Source organism: Pseudogymnoascus destructans, assembly GCF_001641265.1.
Source record: "Pseudogymnoascus destructans isolate 20631-21 unplaced genomic scaffold scaffold_3, whole genome shotgun sequence".
NCBI classification, from domain to species: domain Eukaryota; kingdom Fungi; phylum Ascomycota; class Leotiomycetes; order Thelebolales; family Thelebolaceae; genus Pseudogymnoascus; species Pseudogymnoascus destructans.
In genome coordinates this window covers 647,166-659,531 of record NW_020167522.1, presented here as the reverse complement: position 1 = coordinate 659,531, position 12,366 = coordinate 647,166, and the positions used below count along the sequence as shown (strand labels likewise).

The window sequence follows — 12,366 nt, the reverse complement described above, 5'->3', positions numbered from 1 at the left end:
AGCGCCCGACTGAACCATCACTCAGATTACCGTTTACGGGGCCCGCGGCACATTGATCGAGTCTCACGGCCCGTCGTGGTTCTACGGAAGCAGTTCCGAGCACACGGTGCTGTACAATTACTTGTTCAGCGGGGCCAAGAACATATACATGGGCCACATTCAGACCGAGTCGCCCTACTACCAGCCTGTTCCCGGGGCGCCGGCGCCTTTTGGCGCGGCCGCAAGCTTTCCCAACGACCCGGACTTCAGCCAGTGCAACATCACGGCCAACACGGACAACGAGCAGTGCCGCTACTCCTGGGGACTGCAGGTCACCGACTCGACCGACGTCACCATCCACAGTGCTGGGCTGTACAGCTTCTTCCAACGCCTATTACCAGGACTGCATAGACACTCAAAACTGCCAGGAGCGCGTCCTCGAGGTTAAGGGGTCCACTGGTGTCGTCATCTACAACTTGTTCACCGTTGCCATCGTCGATGCAGCCAATTGGGGTGATAACGTCGACATTGTATGGGTGGGTACAGAAGTGTGGGAGACGCCGACGGTGACCTGCTCGTCGCCGCCCTGCATGCTGATCATGCCAACGAGCTCGCTGGCACAGGACACCACCATTACGCCTCGCAAATACAAAACGTCGTTTTAGTACGGCGGCTTTGTGACCACCACGATTGGCGGCATTGGGACCACAGTCTTCGTTACGTCCACGACCACAGTGACAATCACGATTCTCACCATTGTCACGAACGGCATCGGCTATTCCAACGTCAATGTGACGGCCGCGGGGCCGACGCCCATAACCATCTATCCCAGCATGGACATCCCGACCATCGGCGTCACATTGCCCGACGGCCACGGAGGCGAGACAACACGCACTATCACCCTCCCGCCATGGCCACAGGTGAACGGCGGGCCCACCGTCGATTACACAGACCCAGGCACCGTGCCCGTCGACACCGGCGGCAGCAGCGGCCTGGGTAAAGCCACCACGTACTATACACCCATCGACGTCCCCGTCATAGTGTCTGGCGCGACCGTTACGACGCTTACGTTCCCAGCCACGACTGGGGCCATCACCATCTCCTGCCCGGCCGAGACGTCCGTCATCTTTGCCACGCCACCCATTGCCGTTGCTACGACATGCACCAGCTCAGGCTCGCTAACCTTCAACTTTGTCTGCCCAACTACTAAGGTGGTCACCTTCCTTGCATCCACCATAGCGATGGTCTCCGTCGACTGCTCTCTAGTCACGACCTAGAGCACCGGCCAAGCCGCTTCTACCACGACGCCGCTGCCCATATGGGCAACCTGGCCTGTCTACGGCCAGATCATCCCTATTACGACGAGCATCGACAAACCGATGATGGCGTGGTTGTGCCTTGCGACGCGTGGTTCTTCTTCATCTGCATCTCGTGGGGAGAGCTTCATATCAACGCCTGGCACTGGGTCTTACCGCCGGGAATATACGGTCCCGACCCCCCACCCATCGGCCTGATCAGGTGGCCGTCTGGCATTACCATCAAAGGAAACCTGCCGAACTGGCTCAAGATCACCATCGGACGCGACAATCAGATCACGACGCGGGAGGGCGAGTGCGAGACACAGACGGCCGAGGCCTGCACCACCACAACTACGTCTCAGCCGACTCGACGCTCTCGTCGGCCTCCATGTGCGAGACCATCTCGGGCTGCTCTATAAGCGTCTCGGACGAGTCCACCACTGTCATTGGCAAGCAGACGCCGGCACCCATCGGCACCTGGCACGATGAGGTTTGGGCGACCATGACTCTGGGTGATGCCTATAGTAACTCAGTCTACGACGCCCTGAGCACGCAGATGGCCCGCGACGACGCCAACGGCGACGGCACGACGATTAGCTTCACGTCAGGGCCCACGGCCGGACCAACATGCGCGGGAGCTACCACTGCTTGCGGCGGCACAATTTTCTCTGGCTACTATTGCACGCCCACCCCGACCGGCTACCCGCCCGGCTCCCAGGTCCCCAGGGATCCCAGCTCGGGTGGCTACTCGGCGCCTACGACAGGCATCGGCGGCTCGACGACGACGACCAAACCGCCGACCAGCACCTGCACCGTCACTAACGTATGCAACTGCAACGAGAGCGGGTGCGACGCGTGCTCGCCGACTTGCTGCGCCAACGGCACGTGTGGTTCTGATGTGTGCACCATAACTGGCAAGTGTAACTGCAATGAGAGCGGGTGCGACGCGTGCTCGCCGGCTTGCTGCGCCAATGGCACCTGTGGGGACACCTCGGTAGCACCGCCAAAGTCGACGGCTGTTGATCGGTGCGCGAGCTTCGATTATGGGACGTGCGGGTCGCCGTTTGATGATGCGTGCTGCCGGACGTTTTGTAGCGTAGGTTAATTATCAAGATGGTAGGCGTGGCGGTGATGACCTGAGGAGCGGCGCTGATGCTGATGACAGCGTGGGAGATGTATGTATTCAACTAGCAGCTATATTCTATATAGAGATTGACAAATTGACCGTTGGTCGAGTTGGCCATTTCCCGTGAAGCTGAGGAACAGTTCTTATCTAAAGGACCAACATTGCCATCTTTCTATGGTGGGAGGTATAAGTAATGCGCCTCAGCTGGACTGTTTATGAGACAGTAGCTGAAAGCGTGTCTAGACTCTTATAGGTGGCGGAGCATCTTCGACTCAACTGAGTATGCTGGGCTTGATATAGTCGTGCCTTAGACTATGGGCACATCATCGAAGCACGCGTTACTCGAAGTTGAAGATATTGGCAACCCATGGCTAACTCGCCGTGACCATCGCCGTATAGTTGAAGATACGAATTCAAGCAGGGAAATTCCATGCCTCATAGCTGACTCGGATTGCGTGAAATATCACAAGAAATGGCGATATCACCATGGGAGCCGGATAACGGCACGTATACTGTAGACAACAGCCCTCGTTGATAGACAGAACAGTCATCTTAGGAAGGTGGCACTAGGACGCCGCAACAAAGTTTCTACACGAAACATTCCGTCTGATGCCAGCCAGGTTGCAGGTAGTGGCGCGCCAGCGCAGGTACACCGAGCTTCCTTCTTCTTCCGTAGTTGACACCGCCCACTAGTTAGTCTGATGCAACCCTCATATCCACAGGCGCGCATCAAGAAGACGTTCGGCGGTTCTCTTCTGTCTCTGTCAAATCAATGGCCCTTACTAGGGTCTGGGCATTCCTAAAAGAAGCTTTTATGTGGCTTTCCCTTGACGGTGAGCTTTGCGCTAGATCATGGAAGTGGCGTCGGCCAAGACCAACATCACAAGGGGAAGTCGGATGTGCAAATGTTGATGATGTGATGGCGATAATGCATTTGAGGAACGGGGGAGATGTCTGAATATGGGGAGTCGTTTGCGGTCTTCAGCTGGGACCTTGTCTAGCTTCTGATGGTGAGGTGATGGGCCGGCGAATGGTTTGTCCGTATTGGTTGTTCCTGACTGCGCTACTCGTACGGCCGCCTCACGCGCGCCTGCCGCCCCGAGTCCAGCAAGACTTCTCCGTCATAGGTGGGAGAGCAACATTTCTACTCTAATCCTTTCTTGATTGTTTACATAGTATAGGCTACTCTACGGAGGTTATGTCCATAGGTTCTTCTGAACATTACCTCCGTATATCACCCGTCCAGTTGATCTTCTCCGAGTTACCCTTTAATCTCCAACAAAAGCGCCGAAGGATGAAATTGTGGTAGATCCCGACAAGAGAGATAACTCCCCCCCACACGCCATTTCGTTTCCCCGTGGGTAGCAGCTTCCCCATCCTCTCGATACAAGATTTAATTCTGTTACACAGATAAGCCTTAATAGCCTCTTCTATACGGAGCAGAGACACACTGCTCCGTATAAGCCTTAATAGCCTCTTCTATACGGAGCAGAGACACACTGCTCCGTATAGAAGAGGCTATTAAGGCTTATCTGCCATACGCTATATGCTATGGATACTGATAATGGCCCGGCGGGGGACTGAACCCTGGCTGCATCGCAGACGTGCATCGTCCAAAGTGTACCTTGGCGACCACCGATCGTTATTACCATCCACCTGCCTACTTTGGGTCTTCTGCCGGCCAACACTCTTCGCACTAGGAAGATGTGTGTGAATATCGCCACAGCCTCAACCCTAACCTTCTCCTATCCACGCATTTGATTTGTGTCATGGGTGCCATCAGGGCCGCACGCGCAGTAGAACCGGTGGACCCGGGTCATCTCCAAAAGACCGCAGATCCAAATATCACATGCCACACCCACGTTCTGACGCTACAGTCAGGCACTACTTATCAACTACCGTGAACTTAGTCGGCAGTTCATTAACCTTCCAGTTAGAGAACAAAGGACCGAAGACCGGCCTACCACATGAGGGAGGTTGCTAGCCAAGCCAACGTCCGGAGAGTTGATCGGCGGCCCGGCGCCATGATGTTTCCTTGGCCCAAAGCTTGTGTCAACCTTTGCGCAACATCATCATCTCTGTGATGGACCATTGTGACAATGGAGGGGATCTATAAAGGGGCCGCGATGGAACGTTTCCAGATCCCTTCGACACCCCCTCATCCAGTCTTCTCTCCACATCTCCATCCAAGCCTCAAGTCAATCCACCATCAAAATGGTTGCCGCCAGCAAGCTTGCTCTGTTCGCCACCGCCGCTGCGAGTGTTGCCGCCGCTCCTGTCGCCGCCCCTGCCGCCGCGAAGTCCTTCAGCGTCCCCGCCGTTCACAACGCCAACTACCAGCGCAATGGAACGCTTGCCTTGCTTAAGGCTTACGCCAAGTACGGCCTGACTCCCTCCGAGCCTGACAGCATCATCAACCTCCTTCTCGGAGGCCTCGCCAAGCGCCAGGACGGCACGGTCCCAGCTAAGCCAGACTCCCAGAACGTCGAGTACATCTGCAAAGTCACCATTGGCGGACAGACCTTGAACCTCGACTTCGACACTGGAAGCGCCGATCTGTAAGTTGTTTGCGCAAGGATGAGACGTGGGAAAAGTAGCTCATATTTCTAGCTGGGTCTTCTCCACCAGCCTGCCCGCGACTTCGAAAAATAACCACAACGTCTTTGACCCTACCAAGAGCTCTACCTGGCAGGAGATGTCTGGCGCATCCTGGAGTATTCAGTATGTTGATGGCAGTGGATCTTCCGGTACCGTCGGCACCGACACTGTGACCATTGGTGGCACTACCGTCCAGGGACAGGCTGTTGAGATTGCCACCGATGCTTCCGCCCAATTCATCGCTGGCGCCAACGATGGACTCCTCGGACTGTCATTCAGCAGCATCAACACTGGTATGTTTTCTTTGTCTATAGTTTGCGCCGGCCCGCAAGGATGTTCACTGACAATTTGTTTCCACAGTCCAGCCAACCCAGCAGAATACCTTCTTCGATAACGCCAAGGCCAGCTTGGACAAGCCCCTGTTCGCGGCCTACCTTCCCCTGCAGGCAAGCGGTGCCTACGACTTTGGCGCCATCGACTCCAGCCGCTACACCGGCGAGGTTGCCTACACCTCTGTCGACAACACCAACGGCTGGTGGGAGTTCCCCAGCACCACCTACAAGGTTGGATCCCAGGCCTTCAGCTCCGCAGGCTACACCGCCATTGCTGGTAAGTTTCTTTTCTGCCCATTCTCCCAGCCTCACCACTAATGCTTTCCAGACACCGGAACCACCCTGCTCCTCATGGGTGACGAGCAGGTCACCAACTACTATAATAACGTCCCGGGCTCCAGGTTGGACAACAACCAGGGCGGTTACGTCTTCCCCTGCAGCGCCACCCTCCCATCTCTCTCTGTCGCCATCGGTGATGCCGGTGATGCCGTCATCCCCGCCAAGTACCTCAACTTCGGCCCGGCTGGCCACAGCGACACGGACTGCTTTGGTTCTCTCCAGTCATCTGGTAACGGCCAGCAGAACGTCTACGGTGACGTCTTCTTCAACGCCTTCTACGGTGTCTTCGATGCCAGCGGACCCCGCTTCGGTTTCGCTGCCACCGCATAAGGGATGAATGCATGGGAGAGACTGATGGAGGTGGGCTTTTGACTTTATGGAATTGGCTTACCTCGTCGATCGGGGGATATGTTGGGGGGCTTGAGTTGGATTGGATTGAATTGGATGAGGTGATGTGGGGGGTTTTGTATCCTACTTGGTTTATTCTGCGGCGCAGAATAAACATTACATACAGTACAGTTCAGTAAATACAACATTCATGATTAAAAAAAAAAGGGAAGACGACGTGCACTCCAAAATTTGACAATTCGCTTATATGCCACAGCCAATTTCGCGATGAGACATTCCTGATCTGACAGCAACACCGTAAAACAAACCCCCCAGCCAAGACCCGGCACCCGCTTCCGACGCAGCACCGTGGAGGCGGCGAGACACAAGGGCAGGTTTGAGGGGGTGGATATCCACCCCCCCTCCCCCATCGTCAACACACTGATGATAAATCCTCGCACCACCCACTCACCCACCCCTACCTGCTCCGTAATCACACACGCCCTCGCTCTCCTGTCGTGCAACAGCCAGTCCCCGGGATACCGCTCTCGCACTGGCGCGACCCGGGTCTCTGCGGTGGGCGGCGGCTGTGCTGCGGTGTTGTGTGTGCGGTGTGGTGGTGGCGGAGGCGCAGGCGGGAGGGTGCAGGTGCGCGTATGTATGTGTGTGTGTGTTGGTTTGTGTTGCTGTGGTGGTGGGGTTGGAGAAGAAAGGAGATCGGACGACTTGCCTAGCACCTACCTTTCTAGTTCTTTGGTCGACCCCTTAACCCGTCCCCGTCCCCGTCCCCGTCCCACTCCCCGTCCCCGTCCCACTCCCCTCGTAAACAAACAACCCCAGACCAACCGGTAAGGAGTCTCCTCGGTCTCGCCGCCGCCCTCCGTCCCCCCTCAGCGCGGCAGGGACACGCAGCCCAAAACCTGTGTGTAACGGTCAGCGGCCAGATTAGCAAGCAAGACATTCACGGCATCGTTGGGGCCGACCACCAACAGCACATCACAGCACATCACAGTACATGACAGCCTGTCGTCGTCAGCTGTGTCGTCGTCTGTGTGGGCTGGGCTTGAGGGATGGGACAGAGGTAAGTTAACTTGGTGGATGGAGGCACGGAATGGTCACAGGTACAGGAGGGTTGGTGAAGATATCACAGGGGGGGAGAGATGTCTGAGATATTGGAGGTGTCTGAGATATGGAAATGTCTGAGATATTGGAAATGTCTGGGATATTGGAAATGTCTGGGATATTGGAGATGTTCGAGATGAGACATGCAGCAGAGACATGGGTACTTGTGCTTTCCATTGTGACATCCTCGGCTGTTGCGTGAATTACTTGTCCGCTGCAGAATCCTAGGCGGGAGAGAGAGCTAAAAGCCATGTGACTTGAACCCTGCTTATGTACCTCTGTCGTAGGCCAAGGTATCCATCCATCCATCTCCCCTCATCTCATAATCCCGTCTTTGTATTTCTGTATGGCAGAAGCAGAAGCAGAAGCAGATGCTATTTTCTGCTTATTACTTCATACTACTACTACTCGTACTCTCGTAATTAAATGGTTCAGATGCTGCGTACTGATGATGATATTTGTTATGGATTGGTTTGTATGTACTACCCTGGCTGTATGTTGTATGTATATGCTCTTTCCCTCTCTCTCTTTTATATACTCTCTCTTTTTATATACTTCTCTTTTATATACTCTCTCTTTTATATACTCTCTCTCTTATATACTCTCTCTCTCTCTCTCTCTTATATATTCCCTCTCTCATATACTCTCCTCCCCCATTATCAAAACATCAAGGCCCAGTCACAGTCACAGTCACAGGCACTCACAGTCACAGGCAGATACTCTTCCAACGTGCGGGGTTCCTCCCACGACTGATATAAAAAACCCCCAAAAAAGGAAAAAAAAAAGGAAAAAAAGGGAGAAAAAGGGAGAAAAAGGGAAAAAAAGGGAAAAAAAGGGAAAAAAAGGGAAAAAAAGGAAAAACATCCCCTGCCCTGTTTTACAGATTTGATTTCCTCTTCGTCTCTTTTCAGCCCTCCCTCAGCCCTTTTTTGTTTTTTTTTCGCATGCGGCCTTCGCCCAAGCACGAAAGAAATAGCGCGCCCCAACATCTATCTGTCTTGACCTAGGAACTGACACAGCTGACACAGCCAGCCATCACAGTCTACTCGACTCCCACCACCACCACAAATCCACACACCAAAATCCTCCACCACCTCCACCTCCACCACCTCCACCACCCATTTCTACCTTCTTCCTAGCTCCGATCCACGCCGGCAATTGCTCCATTGGCCTACCTACCATTACTCGTACATTACACATTACACATTACCCGCCACAGCCACAGCCACAGCCTCACCCATAACCACATCACTCTCCACTCTCCACTCTCCACTCTCCACTTCACTCTCCACTCTCCACTCTCCACTCAATCCCACCACCTCCAACTCCAACTCCCCCCCAGCTTGCATCGCATCGCCGAGGAGCGCTTGCCAAAACCCCGCTCTCCCCCCACCCTCCCCTTCCCAACCGCCGACGCCGACGCCGACGCCGATACCGAGCAACACAGGAAGACCTCACAAGACAACCAACAACCCCCTCGGCCTCGCCAATGCGATGCCCGCATGCACGTCTGACTTCGCCACCACATCCCCGACCACTCCCCACGCGCACGCGCAGCTCGGCACGCCCCGCGCCTGCACGCGGGTAGCTGCATTCCAGCCACCCAGGCAGACGCAAGCAACGCACAGCGGCGGCACGACACCACGACACCACGACACCACGACACCACGACACCACGACACCACGACACCACGACACCACGACACCACGACAGCGACGACGGACGACGCGCGTGACGGATCCAGCGACGGCACAGGGGCAAGGAATCTGAGAGGCTGAGCAGAGAGACCAGGACCGAGAAAAGGACGGCGGAATTGCGAAAGGACAGGACACAGGGCAACGGTTCGGGCTTGCGAGCTGTACGAGCAGAGAGCTGTAGACGTGGCCGGCACGCACGGAGGAGGCGCATCTTATGCTGCGTAACCCGGTCTGAACGACACGGGCCAGGCGAGGCGAGACGGACAGCGAAAGGCCGCGACAACGTGTTGGACGCGGGCCAGGACCGGCTGGGTACAGCGCACGAGCTTCAGATACACGGCGCGGTGTGCGACGGACCGACTTTTTTTTTTTTTTTTTTTTTCGCGTAGGCTGGTCTGTCTGCTGCCACGGCACGAGACGGCTCGGGAAGGGGATAGGCGCACGACGCTTTCTCCGCGAGACGGGGGGTAGAGAAAGTGGACGTACTGACTGCCCTTGCGTTGTGGGGTGTAACGTCGCTTTTTTTTTGCGTGGGCAGAGAGAGGGAAGAGGGATTCGGGGTGTGATTTAAGACATTGGATAACCCGGCGACGGGAAGATAGCTACGCTGTAGCGACAAGACGTGAAGATGCCGGGAAACGAGAGCGAGATTGTAGACGATTCGTCTGATGTCGCGTCTGAGAATGAGTATGATGCGAGAGAGGAGCATGATGAGGGAGGGCCGGGGGGCGCGGCGCATGATGGGCAGAATGGCAGTAGTGAGGGGAGGGAAACCAAGAAGCCGAAATTGGATCCCAAAGATCCACTGAGGCCGAGGAGGAAGAAGGCGAGGAGGGCATGTTTTGCATGTCAGAGAGCGCATCTTACTTGTGGTATGTTTTCCCACGTGCTAGATAATTTTGTCTGTGTGGTCAAATCTCCTTGTAGTCTGATTGTCTCGGATAGCTGCCTATTATTATGGGTAGATGATTTCCGACGATAGAACACTGACATTCCATAGGCGACGAGAGACCGTGTCAACGCTGTATCAAACGCAATCTCGCAGATGCGTGCCAAGACGGCGTCAGGAAGAAGGCAAAATACCTTCACGATGCTCCTCCAGAGGCACTACGACCAGTGCTTGGGGCTAACTACAACGCCGGGCGCAATGGACGAACACCGAGCCAGGCGCCAACTACCGCGGCGTCCGACTCTTCCCCCGGAGTCGGCGGATTCTTCCCGCAGGTCAGCACATCGCCGACGTACACTATGCCATTCCAGCAGATCCGGCACCCTCAAATGGCGCCTCCGATGCCAGACACGATGCCGTTCATGACGAACCCATCGCCTCTATCCCCCAGCTTCGCAGGAAACCAGCAGCTGCGGGGTCTAGGCAACTCCATGACCCCCGCCAAGATCGAGATGCAAGAAACGAACCCCTTCGCAAACGCGCTCTTCGACCCAAGCAACCCCGCACTCTTCAACTTCGACCTCGACTCCCTCAACTTCGGCAACCACTACGGCGCCATGGAATTTAGCATGCTCAACCACATGTCCTCCGGCGCCGCCGAGACCCCGCCACAAGACCAACCGGGCTCCTCCCACGGCGGCTCCTTCGACGCGGGAAACATGTACAACAACGCCACCGTGCAGTATAACCAGCTCTACCCCCAGCAGTGCGACGCCATGCTCTCCGACTACGGCAGCCTCACGCGCCAGGACTCGAGCGGGAACGTCTACAACCTCCCGCCATCGCACCACCTCCCGCGCGCCTTTGCCATCGAAACCGGGCCCATGAGCAACGCGAGTCCCAGCACAGACGCCAACGCGTCGCCGCAACAATCCTCTCTAATCTTCGACACGAGTCCCAAAACCTCGTTCACGAAATCCGCGGCGCCGCGGACTGCTAAGCGTACAAACCAAGGGGACGCGCCACAGAAGCCTGTCCCGAAATTCCAGAGCATTATGGCGCCGACGAAACGCGGGCGGGACCCCTCATCCATCTACTCCTCCGTCACAGAGCCGTACTCCTACACCACCGGCTTCCACGCCCTCACGGCCTTCATCCAGCGCCGCTTCTCCGCCAACGCGACCCTGCGCATCGCCAAGTCGCTCGGTTCCATCCGCCCGAGTTTCATCAGCTGCACCAAGACGCTGAACCGCGAGGATCTCATCTTCATGGAGAAGTGCTTCCAGCGCACGCTCTTCGAGTACGAGGATTTCATGCGCGATTGCTCGACGCCTACGCTCGTGTGTCGGCGTAGTGGAGAGGTGGCGGCGGCGAATAAGGAGTTTAGTCTGCTCACGGGGTGGGGGAAGAATGTCCTGATGGGGAGGGAGAAGAACGAGAATGTCAACCGCGGACGCGCGGGGGATGCGAGCGCGGGTAGTTCGCAGGGCGGGCGCAGCGGGATGGCGACGCCGAGGATGACGAGGCCGGCGGCGATGGATGTGCAGCCGGGTAGGCCGTCGTATGTGTTACTCGCCGAGCTGATGGATGATGATTCCGTAGTTGAGTTCTACGAGGATTTCGCGCGGCTAGCGTTTGGAGACTCGAGGGGGAGCGTGAGGAGGAAGTGTAAGCTGTTGAAGTATCAGACGAAGGGAGGGGGGGGGGCGGTGGGAGGTGGGGAGGGGCCGAGGGAGGAGAGGCCGTTGGGGGAGAGGGTTAGTAGGATTGATGGGGAGTGGGGGATTGGGCGGCTGGAGAAGAATGGGAAGCTGGATTGCAGTTATTGTTGGACGGTTAAGAGGGATGTGTTTGATATCCCTATGTTGATCGTCATGAACGTGAGTATCCCCTCTTTCTCACACCCACGCAGAGAGCAAAGCTAACACACCCCAGTTCCTCCCATGCATCTAATCCGCCTCACAACAACCATCACCCCCACGCCAACCCACCCCCCGATCTATCGGCGCCTCACTCTCCGCGGCCCAGCCCGCTCAGAAAACGGGAATCTGCATAGTCACACCTGACGACGACACCGGCCATCAGCATATAAAAGCTGCACAGATGCAGCAGCACAGCGCCGCGTCCAAGCATATATCAGCGCGCAGCGTGTGGGGGTATGGGGTAGGGCCGTGACACAATGACATGGCGGCACGCGACCGGCCTCGGCGCCGTGGAACGGGTGCGCGAGTATGTGGCCTCGCGAAGGGGGCCGTAGCGTTCGCAAATTCGCGATATATAGAGGTGCGACTGCCGTTCTCACGGCCCAGCATTGCGCCGCGTTTTGCATTGTCTTTCATTGGGTTTTTTTTTTTTTTTTTTTTTCAAAGTTTTCTTGTTTCTTTGGTAATAGGATGCATTGGAAGTGGCCGCATTGTGGGAGAGAAGACGACATGCATTTGGAATTGGCATTAGGAATTAGGGTTAGGCATCTTGGATTAGGAGGGGTGGAAACAGGTTCACGCCCCTCTACTACATCCACCCTCGTTATGACGGGGTGGCAAGAGGGGGGTGGAAGGTATTTAAAAAGTTTGGGATATGGCATAGTCTCCCTAAGCTGGGAGGGACGGGTGGACAGACACGGGACGGGGGAATACAAGATAGTCGAGGTCGAGAGAG

General features: G+C 56.0%; 5 protein-coding genes across 5 annotated transcripts; all 5 read left to right on the top strand.

The window, feature by feature from the left end:
- Nucleotides 1–812: 812 nt before the first annotated feature.
- On the top strand, nucleotides 813–1,256 carry VC83_01525 (uncharacterized protein; the record flags this gene model as incomplete). The annotated part of the gene is made up of 1 exon (XM_024465200.1): nucleotides 813–1,256. One exon carries the CDS (start codon nucleotides 813–815, stop codon nucleotides 1,254–1,256), a length of 444 nt encoding a protein of 147 aa, XP_024327257.1.
- Nucleotides 1,257–1,665: 409 nt separating this feature from the next.
- Nucleotides 1,666–3,517, top strand: VC83_01524 (uncharacterized protein; the record flags this gene model as incomplete). Its single annotated transcript, XM_024465199.1, has 1 exon — nucleotides 1,666–3,517. The coding sequence occupies one exon, from the start codon at nucleotides 1,666–1,668 to the stop codon at nucleotides 2,380–2,382; it is 717 nt and encodes a 238-aa protein (XP_024327258.1). The 3' UTR covers nucleotides 2,383–3,517.
- A 370-nt stretch (nucleotides 3,518–3,887) lies between these two features.
- Nucleotides 3,888–6,192, top strand: PEP1_1 (Type I transmembrane sorting receptor). Its single transcript, XM_024465198.1, has 4 exons — nucleotides 3,888–4,961; nucleotides 5,014–5,294; nucleotides 5,362–5,610; nucleotides 5,662–6,192. Exons 1-4 carry the CDS (start codon nucleotides 4,618–4,620, stop codon nucleotides 6,000–6,002), a joined length of 1,215 nt encoding a protein of 404 aa, XP_024327263.1. The 5' UTR covers nucleotides 3,888–4,617; the 3' UTR covers nucleotides 6,003–6,192.
- Nucleotides 6,193–6,762: 570 nt separating this feature from the next.
- Nucleotides 6,763–8,900, top strand: VC83_01522 (uncharacterized protein; the record flags this gene model as incomplete). The annotated part of the gene is made up of 2 exons (XM_024465197.1): nucleotides 6,763–7,281; nucleotides 8,154–8,900. The coding sequence occupies exons 1-2, from the start codon at nucleotides 7,189–7,191 to the stop codon at nucleotides 8,898–8,900; spliced, it is 840 nt and encodes a 279-aa protein (XP_024327264.1). The 5' UTR covers nucleotides 6,763–7,188.
- A 547-nt stretch (nucleotides 8,901–9,447) lies between these two features.
- On the top strand, nucleotides 9,448–12,052 carry ERT1 (Transcriptional regulator of nonfermentable carbon utilization; the record flags this gene model as incomplete). The annotated part of the gene is made up of 3 exons (XM_024465196.1): nucleotides 9,448–9,691; nucleotides 9,820–11,588; nucleotides 11,644–12,052. The coding sequence occupies 3 exons, from the start codon at nucleotides 9,448–9,450 to the stop codon at nucleotides 11,659–11,661; spliced, it is 2,031 nt and encodes a 676-aa protein (XP_024327261.1). The 3' UTR covers nucleotides 11,662–12,052.
- Nucleotides 12,053–12,366: the final 314 nt, after the last annotated feature.